The sequence below is a fragment of the Callithrix jacchus genome, chromosome 6 (assembly GCF_049354715.1).
Source record: "Callithrix jacchus isolate 240 chromosome 6, calJac240_pri, whole genome shotgun sequence".
Classification (NCBI taxonomy): Eukaryota; Metazoa; Chordata; class Mammalia; order Primates; family Cebidae; genus Callithrix; species Callithrix jacchus.
The window spans coordinates 148,530,729-148,552,634 of NC_133507.1; the positions used below are offsets into that span (position 1 = coordinate 148,530,729).

Consider the following 21,906-nt stretch of genomic DNA (forward strand, 5'->3'; position numbering starts at 1 on the left):
GAAGAGATTTTGATGAACCAGTTAATTTTACTTAAAGGGTTGTATAAATTCAATGCATGATATATACCAAGTACTTTGAACAGAGGGTCACATTTCCTCTTTCTCTCAGGCAGTTTTGTGAAGTGTGATGCCCCACTAGGTAAAAATACTTTAGGACTTGCTAATGAAAGACAGTGTGTACAGAATCTGCTTTTCTAGCACATATTTTTATAGATGTTGAAAATGCTCTTGTCAAACAGTATTTTAAAAACTGTCAGGTGTGTGTGTGTTTTTCAAATGAGTTTTAAATAATTCAGAACTATGCAGGCAGCAGAAAAATGACTTTATAAACTTGCAGTGTTCTTCCTATTGAATGTGCAAGTAGAGTCTATGAATTTAAAAATGAATACTATCTGATCCATCTTTTTACCAATAACCAGTATAGTGTTGATGGAAATTCACTGTTTACTAATGTTTGGTATTTTTCCATTAAGGAATAACCTTAAAGTCATGTCAACACAGATACAACACGTACACAGATGGTGAAGTAGGTTACTAATAGAAGCCCTGTCTGGTTTATATAGCTCAATGGCTGACTCAGGGTAGCCTCCTTCCCTTTTCTTCCCTCCTATGGGCTGCTGAATCAGAAGTGAAGATAGAGTAGACAAGGAAGATAGTTTACTTCAAGTGAGTAAGTGTTAGATTCTTAGTGCTTGCCCATCCAGTCACGTTGTGGGTGAGCAGCATCGGTGGAATATTTGAAGTTCCCTCCCTAATCACACTGAAGAATTCTCCCTCAAAAGTTACAGGATCGGAAGCCCTCAACAAACTGATGCTATAACTAAGTGTTTCCTGGGTAAGACATTGCTGAATAAAATCTGCAACTTCGGATGCAATAGTGTTACAGCAGTTAGAACACATCAGAAACTCAGACTTTAAAAAATTATGTATTAAATACTGTTTGGATTATTAAATCTCAGTGAGATTTTCTTTTTAAAACTTCCATTTTAATAATCTTAGTTAAAAACTTAAAAATCCAAACCACCAGTGACTCCTGTGAAAAAAAGGTCTAAACTTTAACTGGGAGTGAAAACCTAAGGATCACATAAGACTCATTATGTGATCACATAAGACTCAGTTTGCATGGACTCATTTTTCCTAATTCCCATCTTTATCCTGATCTTTCTGTCTTTTTTTTTTCCTTTTTAAGGTGTACCAAGGGAAAAATCTTGTTTTTGTGAAAAGGCAAGGTATAATACATAGTACTGTGTACATTTCTTTCTTTGCCAAAGGACAATGAAGAACTCTGGTTTTTCTAAAGTCATAAACATTTTCTTCTTTATCGTTATTGTTATGACTATAATTTGGTTTTGTTTTCCTAAATCAGATATTTTACATGAATAATAATTGTGTTAGGTTCAGGAGTTATCAAATCTCTGGTCTGAGAATCTGCACTTTAGGAATTAAACGACTTCCATGGCAAGTGATTTAAGGGTATTTGCAGGGATTGGGAAATGGCAGAAGTTACAGCCACAGAGAGGGTTGTGGTTAGATACAGAAAGGGTGGAAACGTGTCTGGAAGCATTAAGTGCAAAGCCTTTTACCTTGCAGTAGTAATTTCAAAGATTTGCCCTCAGAAACCATAAAAGTTCATTTAAAATTCATAAATTCTACTCCAGCATCTCTGAGTGCGCTGCCTGTGATTGCTATCAAGGGTCTCGAGCAAGCTGATTGTATACTGTTTAACACACATTGTTTGTCATGGCATTTCCCATGCTGCAGGACTGACTTGCTTATTCAGTCTGAAAGGACTCATCAGAGCTGTTGTCACCCATATGGCTAGAGGTGGACTGCCCAAGTAATGAGAGAGGTGTTCTTTATGTGCTCTGCATTATTTCAAGGTCCTCCTCAGAGATCTTTATTTTTAACAATGGCTTGAGGTCCCCCTTTGATCTGGGTTTTATACATTTTTGCATGTTAGTTGCAATTGAGTTTTCTTAAAACTCAGCTAAGAACCAGTAGTTAAATAAGAGTTGGAGGGGAAAAGGACAGCAAAAGATCTCAGAAAATAATAAAGGTGATTAAAACTATCTGGTGAGGCAAACCTTTTAGCAGACTTGAAGGCATGTAGTGTTTTTGAAAAACTTTTGTTGAGGAATACGAATTAGAAATCAAAGTAGTTTCATTTTCTGGAAGTGTCTTGTGCGTCAAGACACATCGTTAGACTTGTGTTACATAAACAATTATATGGCTTCTAGTCAGACTTCTGCTTGTTCTCATGTTCTGTATTACAGATTATAAATCCTATTTATACTTTTCCAGACATATAGATGCTGAGCAAAGGCCAGCTGAAGGTATATCCAACAGGGAGGAAGTACTGAGGATGGCTTCCTTACTGAATTTTCCTTCTTTCAACAGACACTTTTGAGTGCCACTCCCTCTTCCCCCTAGCTCCCTACTTCTTAGTCCTAGGCCCTTGATTCAATTACTTTTCTAAGTATCAGTCCCTCATCTGTAAAATGAGACCAGTAATAGTACCCATGTCATGGACTTGTTGGGAGAATTAAAAGCTTGTGCAAGACAAATGCTGACGTCTATGTCTGGCTGATGGGAAGGCTGCTAGCATTTCAGTGCTCCTGACTGGTCACCTGCAGGTACAAGGAGAGGGGTTGCCAAACCTCAACCCAGTCAGAGCATATCCAAGTCTTCCAGAACTTTGTAAATCGTGGAATTCCCTTGAAAGTATTTGCTAACAACTTACTGAATAAAATAACTACAGATTTTAAAGAGCTCTTTAAAACACATAATAAATGAATACTTTAAAATCATTTATTATGTTTTTGAAAAAGTGAGATGTTTGAATTTTGACCCACACTTTGTTTATGAGCAATGTGTCAGGTATTCCACAGGATTCTTTTATATGTATTTTCTCTTTTAATTCTTAACGGTATTTTTATTATCTCCTGCACATGAGGAAGTTGTATCTATTATAAGGGCCTGGGAATTCATTCAGCGATAAGCGTCTGTGTGCTAACATTCTTCTTGACTCTTTCATTAGAATGATCAGGTCCTCCATTCCACCTGTAGTCTGCTGACTCTGGAGCTGAAATAGAATGTTCAGCCAAATTCTCTTTGAGAGTTTGAGGCCTGCTGGATTCTGTAATGCCTCAGTTGTCTTTTCTCACCTTGGCTAGGAGTCTTTTGATTACAATTTAAGGAAACCCAATTCTTTGTGTTACATACCTTCCAATTATGCTCTTTTAGTTATTTTTAAATGCTGGGGTGAATGATACCCCCTTTACCCTGATGTGATTATTAAGTATTGTATGCCTGTATTCAAATATTTTATATACTCTATAAGTATATACTCCTATCATATACTCATAAAAATTAAAAATAAAGTTTTGTTTTTTTTTTAAAGTAAAGAAACCCAGCTTAAGCAAACCTGATCAAAGAAAAGGACACTATTAAAATTTCCAATGGTATACTTTAGGGTTCCAGGAACTTTAGATATGATGAAACTCAGGGGCTTATTGTTATTAAGATGCTGTTTCTCCCTCCTGGCTCTATGTCATTTCTCACCTACCCCCAACCCCTCTTTTGGCTTTTGTATTAGTTATCTATTGCTATGTAGCAAATGATCTCAAATCCAGTGGCTTAAAACAATCACATTTAGTATCTCACAGTGCTTAATAGGTCAGGAATCTAGGCATGGCTTATCTGGGTCCTTGGTTTCAGGCTCTCTGAAGGCTGCAACAAAGGTGTCAGTATAGAAATCTCATCTGAAGGCTTGACTGGGGAAGGATCCAATTCTAGCTCCTGTGGTGGTTGGAAGAATTCAATTCTTGGTGTGTTGTTGGACTAAGAGCCTCACTGTTGGCTGGAGGCTGCCCTCAGTTCCTTGCCACTTGACTCTCTCTTCCTAGGGCAGCTCATAATATAGTACCTTCCTTCAGCAAAGAAGAGTCTGTTAGTAAGGCAGAAATTATAGTCTTGTGTAATATTGATAGTGTAATTATAGAAATGACTTATATTCTATTGGTTAGAAATAAGTCACAGGTTCTACCTATGCTCATGGCAAAGGGGTTATCCAAGGCATGAATACCAGGAATCAGGGATTACCAGGGGTCATCTTAAAGTCTGTCTGCCCAGTTTCATTCTCAGAAGAGTTCTCTCCATATGGTAACAGAGCTGACACCAGCAGCTCCTTCATCCTACTGCTAGCAATCCTGAAAAAAATGCAGCCACTGTCTCCCTGGCATTTGTATAAATACCTGTACCCTACAGGTAGAATTCTTGGTTGGAAACCCTAGAAATAAACTCTGGCAAACTAAGCCATAAAAAGACATATTGGAAGGATATCAGGTAGCTTCTAGAATTTTTGAGAATACTGAAGACCTGGGCCAGAAGAACCTGTAAGAACTGGCAGGATGCTTCCCGTCATTGGTCAGTGCTTCATTGGACTGTCATCACTAGACTCTCAGTATTAGATCCAAAGGGTATCTGATTAGCCAGTGCAGGTCACATGCCTGTGCTTTGGCTGCCAAGAAGATGAGGGACTGTCTGCACCTCTTGAGCCTCCACTGGAGGTGGGGCCGTGTTTCTTTGTGATCCTGCTCTGAGATGAGCCCATATGAGTCACCTGGCTTCACTAAGGTCTCTCTTGTTCACAGATGTTCAGCCTAGCAACTCGCATCGTATAAGCATATTCAGCTCAAATGAGCAGTTTTTAGAATTTTGTAGCTAGTGATTCTGAACTCTTTGTTTAACATTAACTATGCCTTACAGACATACCAATAAAGCTGCTACAGAAGCAGTATGTGATGTTGATGGCATCTTCAGGTCTCTGAGTCATGTAGTAGATGGGGCATGTCTGTTTTTCACTCAGAATTTGTATTCATACCTGATTTAACCACAAGCAGAATTTACTTTTTCTGAAATTATGGGCTAACTTTACAATGCATTTTTTGTCCTAATCTTGGTGTTGGCTATAGGAATTCAGGGATTATCTTCATTTTTTACTTTCATCATCTTTGGCCATGTGCATATGTGACTTTTTTTATATGTGAGTACACTGACTTGAGGTATCAGGTTTTTATAAGTCCAAAGAACTTGTAAATCTTTTGAAATAAGTTCATGTTTCCTTGCATGCATTTTCAAAGTTATACTTAATTCTTATGCAGCATTACAGTAGAATAGAATAAGTAAGACCAACTTACCAAGAAGGGAAACAGATGCCACTTCTATGAGGCTATTTGTGAGGTGCAGCCTTGCCTACTCTCAAAACATTTTTCTTATTAGCCCAATATGGCCACTGAAATCTCACCATTAGAACTCAAATTTGGGGTTAAGATCAATAAACCTCAACCTGAACACATTGGAATTTCCTGGGGAATTAAAAACAACATTTCAAAAAAAATAACTAAATGGAAAAAATCATGTCAGGACCCTACCCCAGAGCAATGTTGCATAGTTTCTGGGAGTGGGGCCCAAGGAGCAGTAACTTTTAAAACTTCAATAAGGGATTCTAAAGTGCAGCCAGGATTGAGAACTAGCAGATCAAGATGAGAAAACCTGGGAAGGGCAGTACATTCATTCATGTTATGATGTCTACAAGGAAATACTATAAACATCATTTCCAGAGTCCGAGTTGAGACTATTTCCTGCCATTCTTTCTTCTTCATGTATCTGCATGATGAATTTCCATGACCAAAGATCAATAAGTCAAGTTTCTTCCTGCAACCTTAGAGAGCCTAACTACTATAGGGCCATGGAATTTCTAGTCATGGCATTGCTTCTGAAAATACCTCCGAAAGACTGAACTCACAGGAACATTTATTTGCTTCATAACAGTAGCACACGTTAAAATCAGGCTATAAACAATTCAACTTCTCTTTCATTTTATGTTTACTTTCTGGAGGTGATGTGAAAATAATCATTCATGTGGTATCCAGAAATATTTTTGTCTATAGTAATAGCAGATGGCAGAGCATTTTTCACGTGCCAAGTCGCATTTATTCTACCACAGTGCAATGTGGAAGTGATCATGGCCTCTTTCAAATATTCAACTCCCCATGTGCATTGCAGTTGTGGTGGGAACTTTTCTTGGATATCAGTTCAATATGTTGTAGATTGACTTGGAATCCTTGGAATTTGTGCATAGTATGGTCATATGAGAAGTACTTTGGAAAGAAACATTTTTGAAACTTCATGATTAAAAGTCATCAATTCAACAAACATTTGATAAGCATATTTTGTGTGCTAAGCCAGTTGTTTTCCACTGGGATGGGTGGCTTTGTCCCCAGGAGGAACTTGGGAATTTTGCAGGGTTATTCTTAGTAATCCTAATTATTAGCAGGGTGCTACTGGCATGCAGTGTGCAGGGGCCAAAGGTACTAGCTGTCTCCAGCTTAGGATAGACAGACCTCTCCACAACAAGAATGGTCCTCTACACATACTCCTACCCACAGCCAGTCTGTCAAAAGGACATTAATGTAAATGAAAAACCTGTTTATGATTACCTGAGCCTAAAACCTAAGTGTGCTTTTCATATAAACAGGAGGGACATGGATTTAATATACAGTGACTTTTCCAGGAAAATTATATTAACAAATTAAATTGTAAAGGGAGGGGAAGTTGTACTTTACCTTATTTGGAATTAAGAGTTCTTTTTACCTCACGTAAAATCACATCACCCATGGAACCGTGAATGTGGTATGTGAGTCACAAAAAGCCTGTACCTGTAACCATCTGCATTCATTATTCCCATATTTATGAGGATTCCATATAGAGGTGTAAGGAAAGGGCTACTTTATATGTCTCCTGCTGGTGATATGTCTGAGCATTTATAATTCTTTTTTTTTTTTTTTGAGACAGAGTCTTGCTGTGTTGCCAAGGTTGGAGTACAGTGGCACCATCTTGGCTCACTGCAACCTCCTGGGCTCAAATGATTCTCCTGCCTCAGCCTCCCGTGTAGCTGGCATTACAGGCATGTACCATCACACCTGGATCATTTTTGTATTTTTAGTAGAGACGGGGTTTCACCATGTTGACCAGGCTGGTCTCGAACACCTGATGTCTAGTGATCCACCCACCTAAGCCTCCCAAAGTGCTGGGAGTACAGGCATGAGCCACTGCACCCTGCCTATAATTGATATTATTTTAATTTTATTACTTTTTAATTTTTTCTTATTTTTATAGCTAGGGCATTATGTTGACCTGTGATTGTGTATTTGTATCTGTATCTGTGTTTTTAAAAGTAAGTATATAAGATGTGTTATTCATAAATTTTATTTCAAGAAAATAGGGGGAGCATTACAAAATATTTGGGTTATAAGGGGGTATTGGGTGTGATTGGATTGAAAGTCACTGGATTAAGCAGCAGGGAGATATCAGACAAATCAACAGACAGGGAAATTTCAGTATGCTCGAGGAGCCCGGAGGCCACTGCAGGATCCAGAGGAGCAGCCCTTGCCAAGTCCCAGAGGAGTGTGGTCAAACTGGTCCCCAGTGATCAGAAGCTGGGGGATGTGGAGGGCAAAGGGAATGGCACATACAAAATCCTGAAGGGTGGATCCTTAGCACTGGGGAGTGGCTAGAGCCTGGGGTATGGTAGGGCTGGGTCCTGGCAGAGGGGAGAGAGAAAGTTGGAGAAGCAGACAGAGGTCCATGAAGAGACTAATAAGGCTTGCTTGCATTTTATTCTAGAGACACTGGGGAGCTACCAGCTTCTGGGCTAGGATCAGGTTTGCTGGTTAGACAGACATGCTTGTCACAGTGGTGAAAATGGGCTAGATGAGGGCATGGTTTCATGAGCCAGGGTGAAGCCTGAGTTAGGCAACCAAGATTGCTGGGCTAACACCTTTTCAGGCCATGTGAACCTTTCTGAGCTCTCCTGCTGCCTAGAAGCAGTCAGCCCAGCAGTCTCACCCTAGTAGCTGTGCTCCTGATGACTTTTCTAAGAGGTTGGGATGTGAGTGGGATGGGGTGGTGCAGAGCAGATGGAGGGGATTGTGGTCAGTGGGAGCTACTCAGCATGGAATATGGAAGAGACAGGGTAAGGAACTCTAGAATGTATCTGGTTCCATGAAGCATCTGAGGAAAAGAACCCTAGCCTCACAGAATCTCACTGACTCTTTAACCTCTGTGCCCAATTAAGGGAGTGGGGGGAGATTCTCGTCCAGTTATTTTGTGTGATTTCACTTACCTTTACTTTCATTTAATTTAGCACAACCTATCATTTAGCTTTGATAAGTTTGAAGGAGATTTGAGTAACAACACAGATCCAAAAGAAACTTAGTAATAGTGCAAAGCTAATGATTATGACTTTCCATCCTGAGTGCTATTTAGAAACACTTGCACGTGCCAAATGGGGGAAGGTGGTTCTCAGCAATAGCAAAACGATTTAGGTTTATCCATCACATTGATGAGAGTAATACTGTTCTTAAAATGAGAGCCTTGCCTGGTGTCTTTTCCCTTTGCATTTAAAAATGAAATTACTAAAACACTGTTATAAGAAGTTTGGAAAATAAGGGGGATGTTACCTTCCCTGCATATTATCTATTACTATTTTTATGTATTTCCTTTAAATCTTGTTTTTAGGTATGTTTATGTATATTTGTGTATGTGTATGATATGTCGTATATATAAATATATAACATTATAATTGTATAAAATTATTCTAGGAATCAACACATGAAATATGGGAGCAACATTTTGAGTCATTCTTCCCCCTCAACTTCAAACTTGCAACCTAGCTACCTACTGAGTACTAGATGTCTCTATTTCATTGTCTTACAGGCATCTCAAAGCAAAGAAAACAACTGAGCTCTTGCACTGTCTCTCACCCTATGACCTTTCCTTTTCCCAGTCTTCTGCATCTCAGTAAATGGTTTCACCATCTGTTTAGCCAGAAGCCTAGATTTCTTCCTTTCCCTCACCCTCTATACTGAGTCCATCAGCAAGTCCTTTTATCTCTGCCTCCAGGATACATCCCAGATCCATCCATTGCCCTTCTCTGATAGAAGCAGTCCTATCAAGATCTGTTCTAGTAGTAGTAATATTTCTGTAGCCCACTGCCACCACCTTCTTCCAAGCTGCCATCATCTTTTACCAGGACCACATTATCCTCTTTACCTGTCTTCTGCTTAAATTGGCCATTCTTCCTTCTCTAGGGTCTGTTCTCTCAGAAGCAGAATACATCACTCCTAAAAATGCTCCTGTTTGAAATTCTCCAGTGGCCTTCCATTGTACTTAGAAAACAACTCAAGTTCTTTCTTTTTTTTTTTCACCCAGTGCAATGGCGTGATCTTGGCTCATGACAACCTCTGCCTCCTGGGTTCAGGCAATTCTCCTGCCTCAGCCTCCTGAGGAGCTGGGATTACAGGCACGCGCCACCATGCCCAGCTAATTTTTTGTATTTTTAGTAGAGACGGGTTTTCACCATATTGACCAGGATGGTCTCGATCTCGTGACCTCTTGATCCACCTGCCTCGGCCTCCCAAAGTGCTGGGATTACAGGCCCTCAAGTTCTTTACTATGACACATAAGGCACATGGCACACAGGCCTTATATACCATGCAATACCCTGTGTCTATACTTCTTGATTACTATGCCCCAGCCAGCTGTTAGTTATCTCAGTGTTTCAAAACAGCAAATTCTTCCTGCCTCAAGCTGCTACATATGTGCTTGTCCCTGCCTGAAGCTTCCATTCCCGCTTCTGAGCATGCTAGCTCCAAATCCTGCAGCGTCACTTAAATGACACCTCCTTGAGAAGCCATCCCAGACAGTTCTGGGTGAAGTAGATTTGCTTTCTTACACTTAACACAGTTTGGAGCGTGTGCGTGTGTGTGTATGTGTACGCATGCGTGTGTATCTGTCCATCTGTCTCCTCCACTCTAGATTTTAAGCTTTAGGAGGCAAGGACCATGTTTGTCTTGTTTATGTAATAGTCACTAAATATTGGATAAGTGAGTGAATGAATATGTCTTAGTCCATTTAGTGTTGCTATAAAAGAAGTACCTGTTCTGGGTAATTTATAAAGAGAAGAGGTTTATTTAACTCACAGTTCTACCAGCTGGAAGGCTCAAAACTGAGCCTCTGCTGAGGGCCTTAGGCTACTTCCACTCAAGGTGGAAGGTGAAGGGGAACCAGCTTGTGCAAAGACCACATGGCAAGAGAGGAAGAAGTAAGACAGGTGGTGCCATGCTTTCTTTAAGCGCCAGCCCTGGGCCGGGCATGGTGGCTCATGCCTGTAATCCCAGCACTTTGGGAGATTGAGGTGAGTAGATCACTAAGGTCAGGATTTTGAGACCAGCCTGACCAACATGGTGAAACCCTGCTTCTATTTTAAAAAAATACAAATATTAATTGTGCATGGTGGCATGTGCCTTCAGTCTTGCTACTTAGGAGGCCGAGGTGGGAGAAGAGCTTGAACTTGGGAGGTGGAGGTTGCCGTGAGCTGAGATCGCACCATTGCACTCCAGCCTGGGCAACAAGAGCAAAACTCCATCTCAAAAAAAAAAAAAAAAAAAGTGCCAGCTCTGGAGGGAACTATTAAAAGTGAGAGCTCATTCACCCCCAAGGGAGGACATTAATCTATTCATGAGGAATCTGCCCTCCTGACCCAGTCAACCCCCGTTAGGCTCTACATCCATATACTCCTACAATGAGGATTACATTTCATCATGAGTTTTGGAGGGGACAAACGTCAAAACCATAGCAGAATGGTACCTACTTGAACCAGTTCAGGGAATTGTCTCATTACCAGGCATAGGGACATGGAATTGAAAGCCAAGGAATTGCTAAACATCATCTTTTACAAAAGAAGAAGCTCTTTTGTAAAAGAGGCTTCTGCTACCTTTGCAATACCCTTGTTTTTGTCCAGATTCTGTTTGTCTGAGCCTCAAGTAAATGTCAGTAGTCAGTTTCCATCCCTGTGTCTGCAGTTGGTGCCATATTTAATAAATTATCATGGATTGTAGAGGGTGCATTGTCAGTATAGCTGCCTTTGGGGGACATAACGTTGGAAGATGGCTGGTTTTTACTTCTGAGGACAAAGGTGCAGGGAGCAAGGGAACCATGGTAGGGAGAGTGTGTAGACCAGGTCATTCAATCATGCTGGTTTCATGGTTAAAGAAGGCATCAAGGATAGGAAAAAAAGAGGTTTAAGAGCAGTTTCTCTTGAGAAGAAGCAATCTTAGCAAAATCTTTCCTTGTGGCATTAATGTTCAAAAACCTGAGAAAATTGTATTATGTCTTGTTGCTAGTGCTGCAAATCTGGGACCACTTATTAAGATCCCCAAACCCCAGAGCTTCTTGATCAGTACAGCCCCTATCTGCTATTAACTGCTTTTACAGGAGGAAGTCGTGGAATATAATAGGCCACTTCTAGCTGACGGCCTCTTCTTACCTTACCTTGTTCCCTTACCTTGTCCAACATTGTGTCTCCAGGTTTCACCCTTAATGAGGTCATTTGCGCTGCATACATTGTAAGATTATGTCTCAGAGTAATACATTTGCTGCTTTCTGAGCTATGCTTGAGAGACAGCCTCTTCAACTGTGGAAAGAATTTGCCATTTAATAGAGGAGGACCTTTATAGCTTGTCACAGCTTTCAGTCATAGCTCTAGTTTTTGATTCTGTCACAGTGGCACATGAGAGCAGGAACATTTTCCATAACCACTTAACTCAGCCTTACGACTGCCTGTTACATGGATGAGGAGCAGCTTAAGCTGTCTTGATAGGAAATAACACTGTCTGTTGGTGTTAATAACACCTGCATTTAGTTTGCATAGCTTAAATCCATTAATATCTTAATCTTAGTTTTGCTCCAAAATTGCCTTTTTACTATCATTATCCCGTATAAATAATGTACAGCAACACTGATTTGATTGTAGCCTTATATTTTATTAATTTTTTTTCTATAAACATATATCGAGCACTCCATGTCAGGAAACATACAAGTGCTGAATATCTAGAGGTCCACAGGACAAAAAATAATGGGTGAGGATTTTCAGAATTGTAAAAACACGTGAAACCTCATGTTGAAAAACACAGCATGTCTTAGCAGGTTAAATAAATCTACAACCAGCTACGATGATGGTGGTGTAAAGACAGTTTGTCCAAAATAAAGAGAAAATCTTTAAAAGCTGAGAGAAAAGACAGATTGCCTACAGAGGAATGCCTTTCCAACTGACAGTACATTTATTATCAGCAGCAGTAGACCCTATACCTGTCATCAAGGTAGGATGCTGAATAAAGACCTTTTAGGACATGCAGAGACTCAGATAATTTTTTTTTCATGATTTTTTTTATTGCATTTTAGGTTTTGGGGTACATGTGAAATTTTTACTCTCAAATATTAACTGAAAGAACTATGAAACATTATATTGTAACAAGGAAGAAACTGAACCCAGAAATACGTTGGACCATTAAAGAAGCAATGACACAACAAAGAATTTGGACAATAAGTTAATGAACTTGAGTAATCAGAATAAATGGCTACCTCTGTGCTATGATTTGAGTATTAGCAAGATGTTTTTCAGTTAAATATAGAACTACTTTGGTTTGGTGCTGATGTCTGAAATTCTTGTTTGTGATGAATTATTCACCTCAGGCAAGAGTTTTTAAGAAGGGGTCCATGGATGGAGTTGAAGGAATCTACGAACTTCCTAAAATTACAGGTGATGTACTTTGTGTATGCACAGTTTTTCTGAAGACAGGCTTGTTGGCTCTCATCAGACGCTTAAAGATGCTTAGAATTTGAACTAGTTTAAGAACCACTGGATTCAGTTACTGTTCCTTATTAAAGTGAAATTACATCGATATTTACCTTGCTCTCAAGATGAGATACATGATCTGAATTTGAATAGTGATGCTATTGGTTTCCTTGCAGAATCATTGTGACCCTGGACAAATTACTTTTCTTCTCATTGTAGTCCGAGTGTACATTGTATGACCTCTGTGGGTAAAAGCAGCAGTGGTATTGCCTGGCCCCTGTGACTGTATCTCAGTATCACAGTCAGTATTTGATTATACTTATGATTTTTCTAAAGATAATCACTATTAAGCTAATGAAATAAAGCTTCTAATTTACCAGTTTTAGTATATTATAAAATATGTATTGTTATTGTTTTGTTAATTGAACATATATTTTGTGTAATACATTGTTCAAGTGTATGTAATGGAGTAGGCGGGGGGAAGCTGTGTTCAGTCATTATCTATACCAGTGAGATTTCCTGCTAAAACAACTATTAACTGGTGACCACGTACAACTTGCATTTTTCCCCCAGCTTTATTGAGCCATCACTGACAAATATTGTATATGTTTAAGATAATATAATGTGATGTTTTGATGTACATATATATGTAGAGTGATTGCCACAACCAAGCTAATTAACATATCTCTTACCTCAAGTAGTTAGCAGAACACTTAAGATTTACTCTCCTAGCAAATGTCAAGTATACAGTGTGATGTATTATTATTAACTCTATGCACCATACTGTATATTAGCTCTCTTACTTACTCATCTTACAACTGAAAGTTTGTAGCCTTTGATCAGCATCCTCCTATCTCTCCCATCTCCAAGTCCCTGGCAACCACTGCTCTACTCTGTTTCTATGAGTTTGACTACTTTAGATTCCACATATAAGTGAGATCCTACAGTATTTGTCTTTCTGTATCCAGCTTATTTCACGTAGGAAGATGTCATGTAGATTTATCCATGTTGTCTTAAATGGCAGGATTTCCTTATTTTTTAAAGCTGGGTAATAGAAATTCCATTGTGTGTGCCTGTGTGTGTGTGTATGTATACATACCACATTTTCTTTATTGGTTGATGGGCACTAGGGTTTTTTCTTATCTTGGCTATTGTGAACAATGATGTAATGAACATGGGAGTGCAGATATCTTTTTGAAATACTAATTTCATTTCCTTTGGGTATATACCCAGAAGTAGAATTGCTGGATCATATGGTATTTCTATTTTTAGATTTTTTTAAGGAACCTGTGTATTGTTTTATATAATAGCTGTACAAGTTTACATTCCCACCAACAGTGTATTGGGGTTCCCTTTACTCCACATCCTTGCCCACACTTGTTGCATCATTTGATTTTTTTATAATAATCATCCTCACATGTGTGAGGTGGTGTCTCATTGTGGTTTTTGACTTGCATTTCCCTGATGATTAGTGATGTTGAGCAGCTTTTCATGTTCTCATTGCCCATCTGTACCAAAGGAAACAGCATGATGAAAAGGCAACCTGTAGAATGGAGACTCTATTTGCAAACCATATACCCAGTAGAGAACTAATATCTAAAATATATAAAGAATTACAACTCAGTGGCAATAAAACAGATAACCCAACTGAAAAATGAGTAAAGCACTTGACTAGACATTTTTTCTAAGAAAGGCATACACATGTCACTTGTGATATTTTAAATACAGTGTATTTTAGATACATGTATTTTATGTGTAATTGAAATTTCAGTCTTCCTCTCATCTGGCAGTTCCGTACTGAGTGCCAGTGTCAAGTTGTTTACTGTAGTAGGCGTGGTCATGGATGTAAAGTTGGTGGTGGTCCTGTCCTGGAGGGAATTACTCTGAATAGGATAGAGAGTAGTAGGTCATAACCAAATCCCCAGTCCTAGCCTAAGACCCAGTAAGGTCAAGAGCAAGTTGTTGGTTGTCGCAGGGTTTTCCCTGCATGCTGCTTCAGATGGCAGCTTCCGTGTATAGCTAAGAACAGAATGAAGCCACAGGCTTATTCAGAGACCTCAAGCTTTACAACTTCTCTTTAACATTTATAATTATGATTGTGACAACCCAATCTGGTTTTGATGCTGTTATGTTTGAAGGTAGATCCCAGCCACCGATCAGAGCACTCAGATGGGTCATCTTCACCAAAAGCCCAGGGCTTCTTTCTGTCTCCACAGCACCCCCAGCTCAGGGTGAAGTACCCTAACCCTAGGACTAGTGAGAACCACCTTCCCAGTTCAGCTTTCTCCCCATCTGCAGGTCCATCTTCTCGCTCAGCATGTGGGTATTTCTTAGAGGGTGAAGGGAGGTGATTTTTCAAACTGTTACCAAGAGTAGGGAGAAAGTTAATTTACCTCTTAAAATTAGTTTTATATTCCTTTTACATTGGTGAAATTCATTCTCTGATTTTTTGTGTAATGTTGAGAGATTCTCGGTTTTGATTGAATAAGATCATAATGTCAGTTTTTTGAAAGCAAACACTTTCATGGAGTGTAAATGAAACAAGACCAGTTAAATGTTTCGAGATGGAACTTTTGTGGAAAATGCTGCATGTTGGAGGAGGATGATGCAGTGAGTTTCCGGGACTGAGAGCCTCCCTTCCCTAGATACTTGAAATTATATTAGGGCAATTAGATTATAACTCAAACTTCTGAAAACCATTTAAAGATAGGTAAGAAATTCATTTCACTGTATTGTACTGTAAATTGTAAATGAGATTCAAGATTAATTGTTTAATAGGTTGAAGTTTTAAATTGAAATTTCTTTCTATGTTATTTTATATCTGTGTGATTCACCATGAAGGTTGGTTTAAAACCAGTTTCAGAAATACTGATATTATTATATTATTTTCATCTAAATTGAAGTTATTATTTTTTTAAAAATTGGTCCTGGCCACTTCTTTGTATCTCTCAAATTGCCACTTTCTATGTCATTTTTAGAACTATTAATAGGTGGCTGATTGTACTGAGCCTGGGCATAGAATAAAATAAGTACAGTGGTCCCCCTTACCTGTGATTTTGCCTTCTGCATTTTTAGTTAGCTCCAGGCAACCTTGATCCAAAAACATTAAATGGAAAATTCCAGAAATAAGCCATTTATAAGTTTTAAATTTCACACTGCTCTAAGTAGCGTGGTGAAATCTCACACTGTCTCAGCCGGTACATGAGTTATTTCTTTGTCCTGTGTGTCCATGCTGTCTGTCCTACCCACCCATGAGTCACATAGTAGTTGTTTTGGTTATGAGATCGGAAAAGCGTAGTATATATAAGGTTTAGTGCTATCCATGGTTTCCGCCATCCCCTTGGAGGTCTGCAGATCATGGGGGCACTGCTATACAATATTTTAGCATGGTTGGGGAGCTAAAGCATAGTTCCTACTATTCTTACCAGAAAATGGGCAAGAAATGTTCAATCCCATATTTTTATTATCAGGTCACACAACTTGTGAAGTAGCGACATGGACAGGAGATAGGGAAATAGTGGGTAGAAGAAGGCAGTTCCCCAGCAAAGGTCCCACCCTCAAGCCTGGAAACCTATAGCCCTAAATGGGAACAGGCATTCCTGTTTTTGCACCCACAAGCTGTCTTTTGGCCCACCACCACCTCCTATACCGTACACATATAAACCTGAGATCTCAGGCTTCAGAAGGAGACAAGGAGTTGAACAGAAGAGCAGAATGGCATAGCAGAGAGAAGAGGAGCATCTGAGTGCTGAGAGGAGTTCACCTGGGGATGATCGGTGGGGAGATAGGTCACTGGACAGCCAAACTCGAGGGGAAGATAATCTTCCCACTCTATTCCCCTTCCATCCCACCGAGAGCCACTGCCCTCATCCAATAAAAGCCCCACATTCATCCTTCAAGTCCACGTGTGACCTGATTTTTCCTGGATGCTAGACAAGAGCTTGGGATACAGAAAGCTATCACACTGGCCCTCTGCCTTTGTGAAAAGGCAGAGGGTCCATTGAGCTTTCTAACACTTAAGCTGCCTATGGATGGCAAGGCTAAAGGAACACACTGTAACAAGCGACCACTTGGGCTTCAGGAGTCACAGACATACATCTCTGGACGCTGCCCTGGGGCTGAAACCCAGGGGCACTCGTCCCAGCTCCTGCACCTGTGCATCTGTGGACTCCCCTTCCCATAAGGGGTTTAAGCATGCATTGCTGCCAGATAGACAAGTCACGCCTCTGTGGCATGTCCTGCAGGGTAGGTCAGGGAACCCTCTTGTTTCGGTAGATATATTTGATAAAAATAATACTATCCTAAGGAATGATCCTGTATGTGGTGTGTGTGTGTGTGTGCGTGCGCGCGTGTGTATGTGTGTGCATGCACACGCATGTGCCATGACTTTTAGTGGGTGCATAGGTACGTGAGGTCTTGTTTGAGCAATAGTGTCATTTAATTGGCTAATGGGAACAAGCAGCAATGTCTCTTTCTTGCAAGTGTTCCTCATTGCATGTTCTTTTCCTAAGAGCAAACAAGTCTTTTCATATTTGGAGACAGTGAAAATTTCTCAAAACCATCTTGCTTGTGGTGTTTCAGGGACTCTTCCCTAGGCTGCTGCTGTAGTAGGCAAAATGTGTTGGTTTTGACTCTGAGTCTAATGTGTTGGTTACCGAATGGCAGATTTTTAGCTTTGTGATTGCCATGGCTCAGTAAGCACCCTGAGCTGAAGATGGAGTGGTTTTAACTTACCTCCTGATGGTCCTGGTGAAACAGTCCTGGCACACTCGAGCCATTCATCCAACACATCCTTGAGGGACTCTCTTGTGCCTGACATTGTCCTAGGTGTTTGGAATACGTATGTGAAAGCCACAAAAATGGCTGTGCTCTTGGAGTCTCTATCAGACTCCTTCATGACTTTCAGTTGCCCCTGTTCTGGAATGAGAGGTCACTATTCCAGGCTATGGGAATGCATTCATTTGCTTGGCTTTTTTTTTTAAGCTTCTAATTTTGTATAATGTGACACCATTGCTGCCCACAGGGAATATGTGTGTGACAGAGACAGACAGAAGGGCAGGCAGACATATAAGCACTTTGCCACCAGCAGGCTGGCTTCATGCCATAATAAGGTATGTCTCCAAGGGGAGGCAGGAGAAGGAAAGAGCAACTCTTCAACTGGGGTGAGATTTTTTGACAGAGGTGCTGCTTGGCTTGGCCTGTGGTCACTGAGAGTGTTTCAGGAGTGTGTCAGTGGGGCATGTGGTAACGGATGTAGCAGACAACGAGGGTCTCCACCCTCTGCCTTGCAGAGATGGGCAAGGCCGAGTGTTGGAAGGGATTGAACGCACACTGGAGTATTCTGTAAGAGCCAGTGAATTTCAGAGGATGGCAATGATACCACTTGCCTTCTGCCTTGGGAGGATAATTGATGGCCATGTGTGCGATGCACTGGAGAGCAAGAGCTGGGTCACAGGGAGACCAGCTGGATGATTTTCTTTCATTTATTTTATTCATTCAACACACATTCATCTGGGGTTCCCTATGTGCCCAGTGTTGGATGTTTCTAAACAGTTCAGGTATCAGTAAGCATGGTTGTGGCAGTAGGAATGGGAAGGCTGGGATGGGTGTGAGAGGCATTACAAAGGGGATGTGGGAGTGGCACCCCAGAAAAGCCTAGTTTAAAGTGTCAATGGATGTGTGCACATGTGCACAGGGGTTTTCTCAAGGGTGGCAGGCAGCTGGAAATTGAGGTCAGATGCTTAAAGAACAACTCGTTGTGCGGGACCCCCCTTTATGGTCAAATGTAGAGGTTTTTGAGAATCCCTAGTAATTTCTTAAACTCAGGCTGGGACGTGATTCAGCCAGGGAACTCCACAAAGAGCGTTGCCACTTGGGTCGAAGTAAACTTCTCAAAATAAATTTTCTAAGTGATCGCCAGTTTTAGATGCCAGTTTAAGAAGAGTTAAACCACTTTCTAACTCATCTTTCAAGTTTGAAATGTATATTTTTGTTTATTCATTCTCAGCGACTGAAAGATACATATGAAGACAACTTTGGGGGCTGCAGGTGGGCATCTCAGTCTCTTTTGCTGAGTTTCACTTGCTCTCTGCTTCACTCATCAGTGGTGTAGAAAACTGCAACAGTCTGCCCTGCCGTAACACACACAGACATCATCCCTCACAATGGCTGGATAATTTCAGATTTAATTCCAAACAGAAAACTGATTTCATTTATGTTTTGTGATAAGAGGTACAGAGAACAACTGAAAGCAGTATAATGACTTGTCTTGACAAAATGCTTCCGCTGCTCTGGAAGAGCCAACACACTTCCCCTGGTTAAGGAGGGGTGTTGCATTTTAAACATGTGGTGGTTGTTATGCATTGTACTTATTTTTTTAAGGTAGAAAATGTTCTTCGGACTGAGTTAAATGCTGCTCAGCATAAAAGACTCTGTGGAACAAAGCCTGTGGACTGACTACTTGACATGCCCTGGGCTAATGAGAAGACAGAATGTCTCTAATCGCAGCAGAACAAATACTCACAAAGGGTCTCCTTCCCTCCTAGGACTTCCTTCGCTGGGCATCTGGCTGGGATTCTTGTTGGACTAATGTACACTCAAGGGCCTCTGAAGAAAATCATGGAAGCATGTGCAGGTAGAGAATGAAACGCCTTTGGCATGACAACAAGTTAGAAGTTCATCTTAATCTTAATGTGAACAGAAGCTACCCCAAGTTTTCCTGTGGTTCAACTCAGGAATTCCCTAATATGTTTTTCTTTGTAAACCCAAAGGTAAAACAACCAATGCAGTTGCTTACATTGCTCCACAAAAGAGGCTGCAAAGTTAAATTGTGAATCTGATACTTTCGTAGGGGACAAACATTGGTATATATTTATACCTTCAACCTTAATGCTACCCACAGAAAACCACGATTTCCTAAAAAATGCAGAGAACTGAAGTGCGTTAAAATAATGCATTCTTCTAGAATATTCCATGAATTATATGTGCAAGGCAAAGTTAAAAAAGGAAACAAAGCCTGGCTGGACAAAGTGCAAGGCCAGTATTTTAAAGAATTCAGAATGATGACCTTGGTGGTTGAGCCATATATTCATGCATAGCCAAGCCAAGTCTGTTATTGCTTGAAGCTTAGCTCCTGTTTTTTTTTTTAATTTGTTTTTTTCCCTTCAAATTGATACTCAATGAAAATATTTCATTTAGAAATACTTGCAATTTTTAGACCTCTTAATTTTAAATGCTATACTGATTTTGACTTGTAAGAAAACTGGTTTGCAAACACTTGTTTTATAGACTGAGTTCCAATATTTCGTCTTTTATTCATGGGAAATCTTCTGAGACTGTTTTTACCTTTTCTTGAACCATAAATAATTTGTTTCACAGTTTGTGCTGATGACTGGTATTCTTGAGAACCATATAATATTCATGATATTAGAAAGCTTTGCAGGCACTGCTCTGGCACCTTTATTAGCAGGTTGTGTTCACCTTGGGTTGATTTTTACAGACTGTGTTGCATCTCAGCAGATTCTCATTTTCCCGCATTTGCTTATTAATGTGTTTCTACTGTATGTACTTAGAGGAGGCAGTGGGAGCTTCATATATTGAAAATGTCCAGTTTTATTATATTTTCAATAGAATTTAATACTCATTAGTACTGATAAAAGAAACGATGCTCAGGAGTTTAATGTCTTGTTTCTTTTCTGTGTGTTTATGATAAAGTGGTTAGTAAAGCTTTGCAGACATGGTATGAAATTTAAGCAAGTGCTTTGCTTAATTTGTAAAGAGGAGTCCCCATAATTATAATATTTAAACTCTTAGTTTTAAAAGCCTTAAAAAAAGTGGAGACTTATTTTTATACCACTCTATTTTCAAAGTAATAAATACAATAGAAAATTAAATAGGAAAATTAGAACACTCAGTGCAATTTGCAAATAGCCTGCAAACTCGGCCTTTTTTCTGCAAGCTGAGAATTCAAGGACACAGGAACCTTATGGAAAATGACCCAGCATGCGGAAGCTACTATTTGATGCCTCCTGGAAAAAGGAGGGTCACCCCGAGGGTGTGCCCCTTGCCCCTCCCTCTCTACCTTCCTTCAGCTGTGCCAGCTGACTTAAGTCGGCAGTCCTACTGCCTCTCTAGGGACAAGAAAGAGTAAAGTCTCCTAGGAAGGGTACAGAGCAGGCTCTCCTAACGCCCTTGTTTGAGGAAGGTTCTCAGTTTACCTGGTGCATCTCTGCTTGTACAGAGGAATCAAAGCCAAGCCTTGGTACTTTGGCAGGCAAAGACTAAGAAACTTCAGTGAGTGTAAATTAGGGTTTCATTGTCTGCTCCCTAACACACACACACACACACACACACACACACACACACACACACACACACACAGAGTCTCTCTGTCCGTCTGTCTGTCTCTCTCTCTCTCTCTCCCTCTCCCCCTTCCCTGTAGGGCTGGCCCCCAAACAAAAGGGACTTTACCTTGGGCTTTCTCCCAGAGAACTTCCTAATTACTGGAACAATTAGCATTTAAAGCTTTATGGCTGTCATTAAAATGTTTGTTTCTTTTATGTTTAGGCATTTTTTCCTCCAATGCTGGTTACCCAGGACAGCAATACTACTTTAATAGTTCAGGTAAGCATTTTATTTCATTTAATAAATTTTAACTTCTTTTTAAAATTATAGTATTCAGCTCTGCAGAGTACTTTAGGATACTAGTTTATCCTGTGGTAGAGTAGTTCACATGTTATGTAACTGTGCCTCTAACATGCCTGGAAGCTAGATAGAGGCGTAACCTAGGGAGCACATTTGTGGGGGTTGGTAGGGAAGGAGGTAACTCAGGCATGAAAACATGGTATGATTGGTTTAAGGTCTCAGATATGTGATAAGATTCATATTAGACCTTGGTCCTTTGAGACTGAAACTCTACTCCTGGCAAAGTGTTAGAAGTTGGTTTTAGGTATACAGTTCTCCACAGCCCATCCCATCTATATGGGATACTTGCATACCCTAAGATGCTCTAATAAATGCCATGTGACTTAATGAGGAAGAATGTACTTTTTTCTAAATGTCTGTGTAGATAGATAGAAAGGACTTCCTGTTAAAAGTATAAGAGCTTTTTCAGGCTAAAGCCTTTGCATTCCAGTCCGGGGTGGCTACACGGTAGTGTCTTGGATCAGGCCCAGCCGACAGGTGTTAGCTGTGGCCATTGCAACACTCAC

At 40.2% G+C, this 21,906-nt stretch overlaps 1 protein-coding gene across 5 annotated transcripts in view; it reads left to right on the plus strand.

Annotated features, from left to right (window-relative positions):
* RHBDD1 (rhomboid domain containing 1) overlaps positions 1–21,906 on the plus strand; it is a 166,450-nt gene that overhangs the window by 53,764 nt on the left and 90,780 nt on the right. For all 5 annotated transcript variants that reach the window (XM_078328736.1, XM_002749925.6, XM_054257994.2 and 2 more), the window contains exons 4-5: positions 19,243–19,331; positions 21,263–21,319. In XM_078328736.1, coding sequence (XP_078184862.1) covers positions 19,243–19,331; positions 21,263–21,319 — 146 coding nt within the window. The remainder of the gene's footprint in view (positions 1–19,242; positions 19,332–21,262; positions 21,320–21,906) is intronic.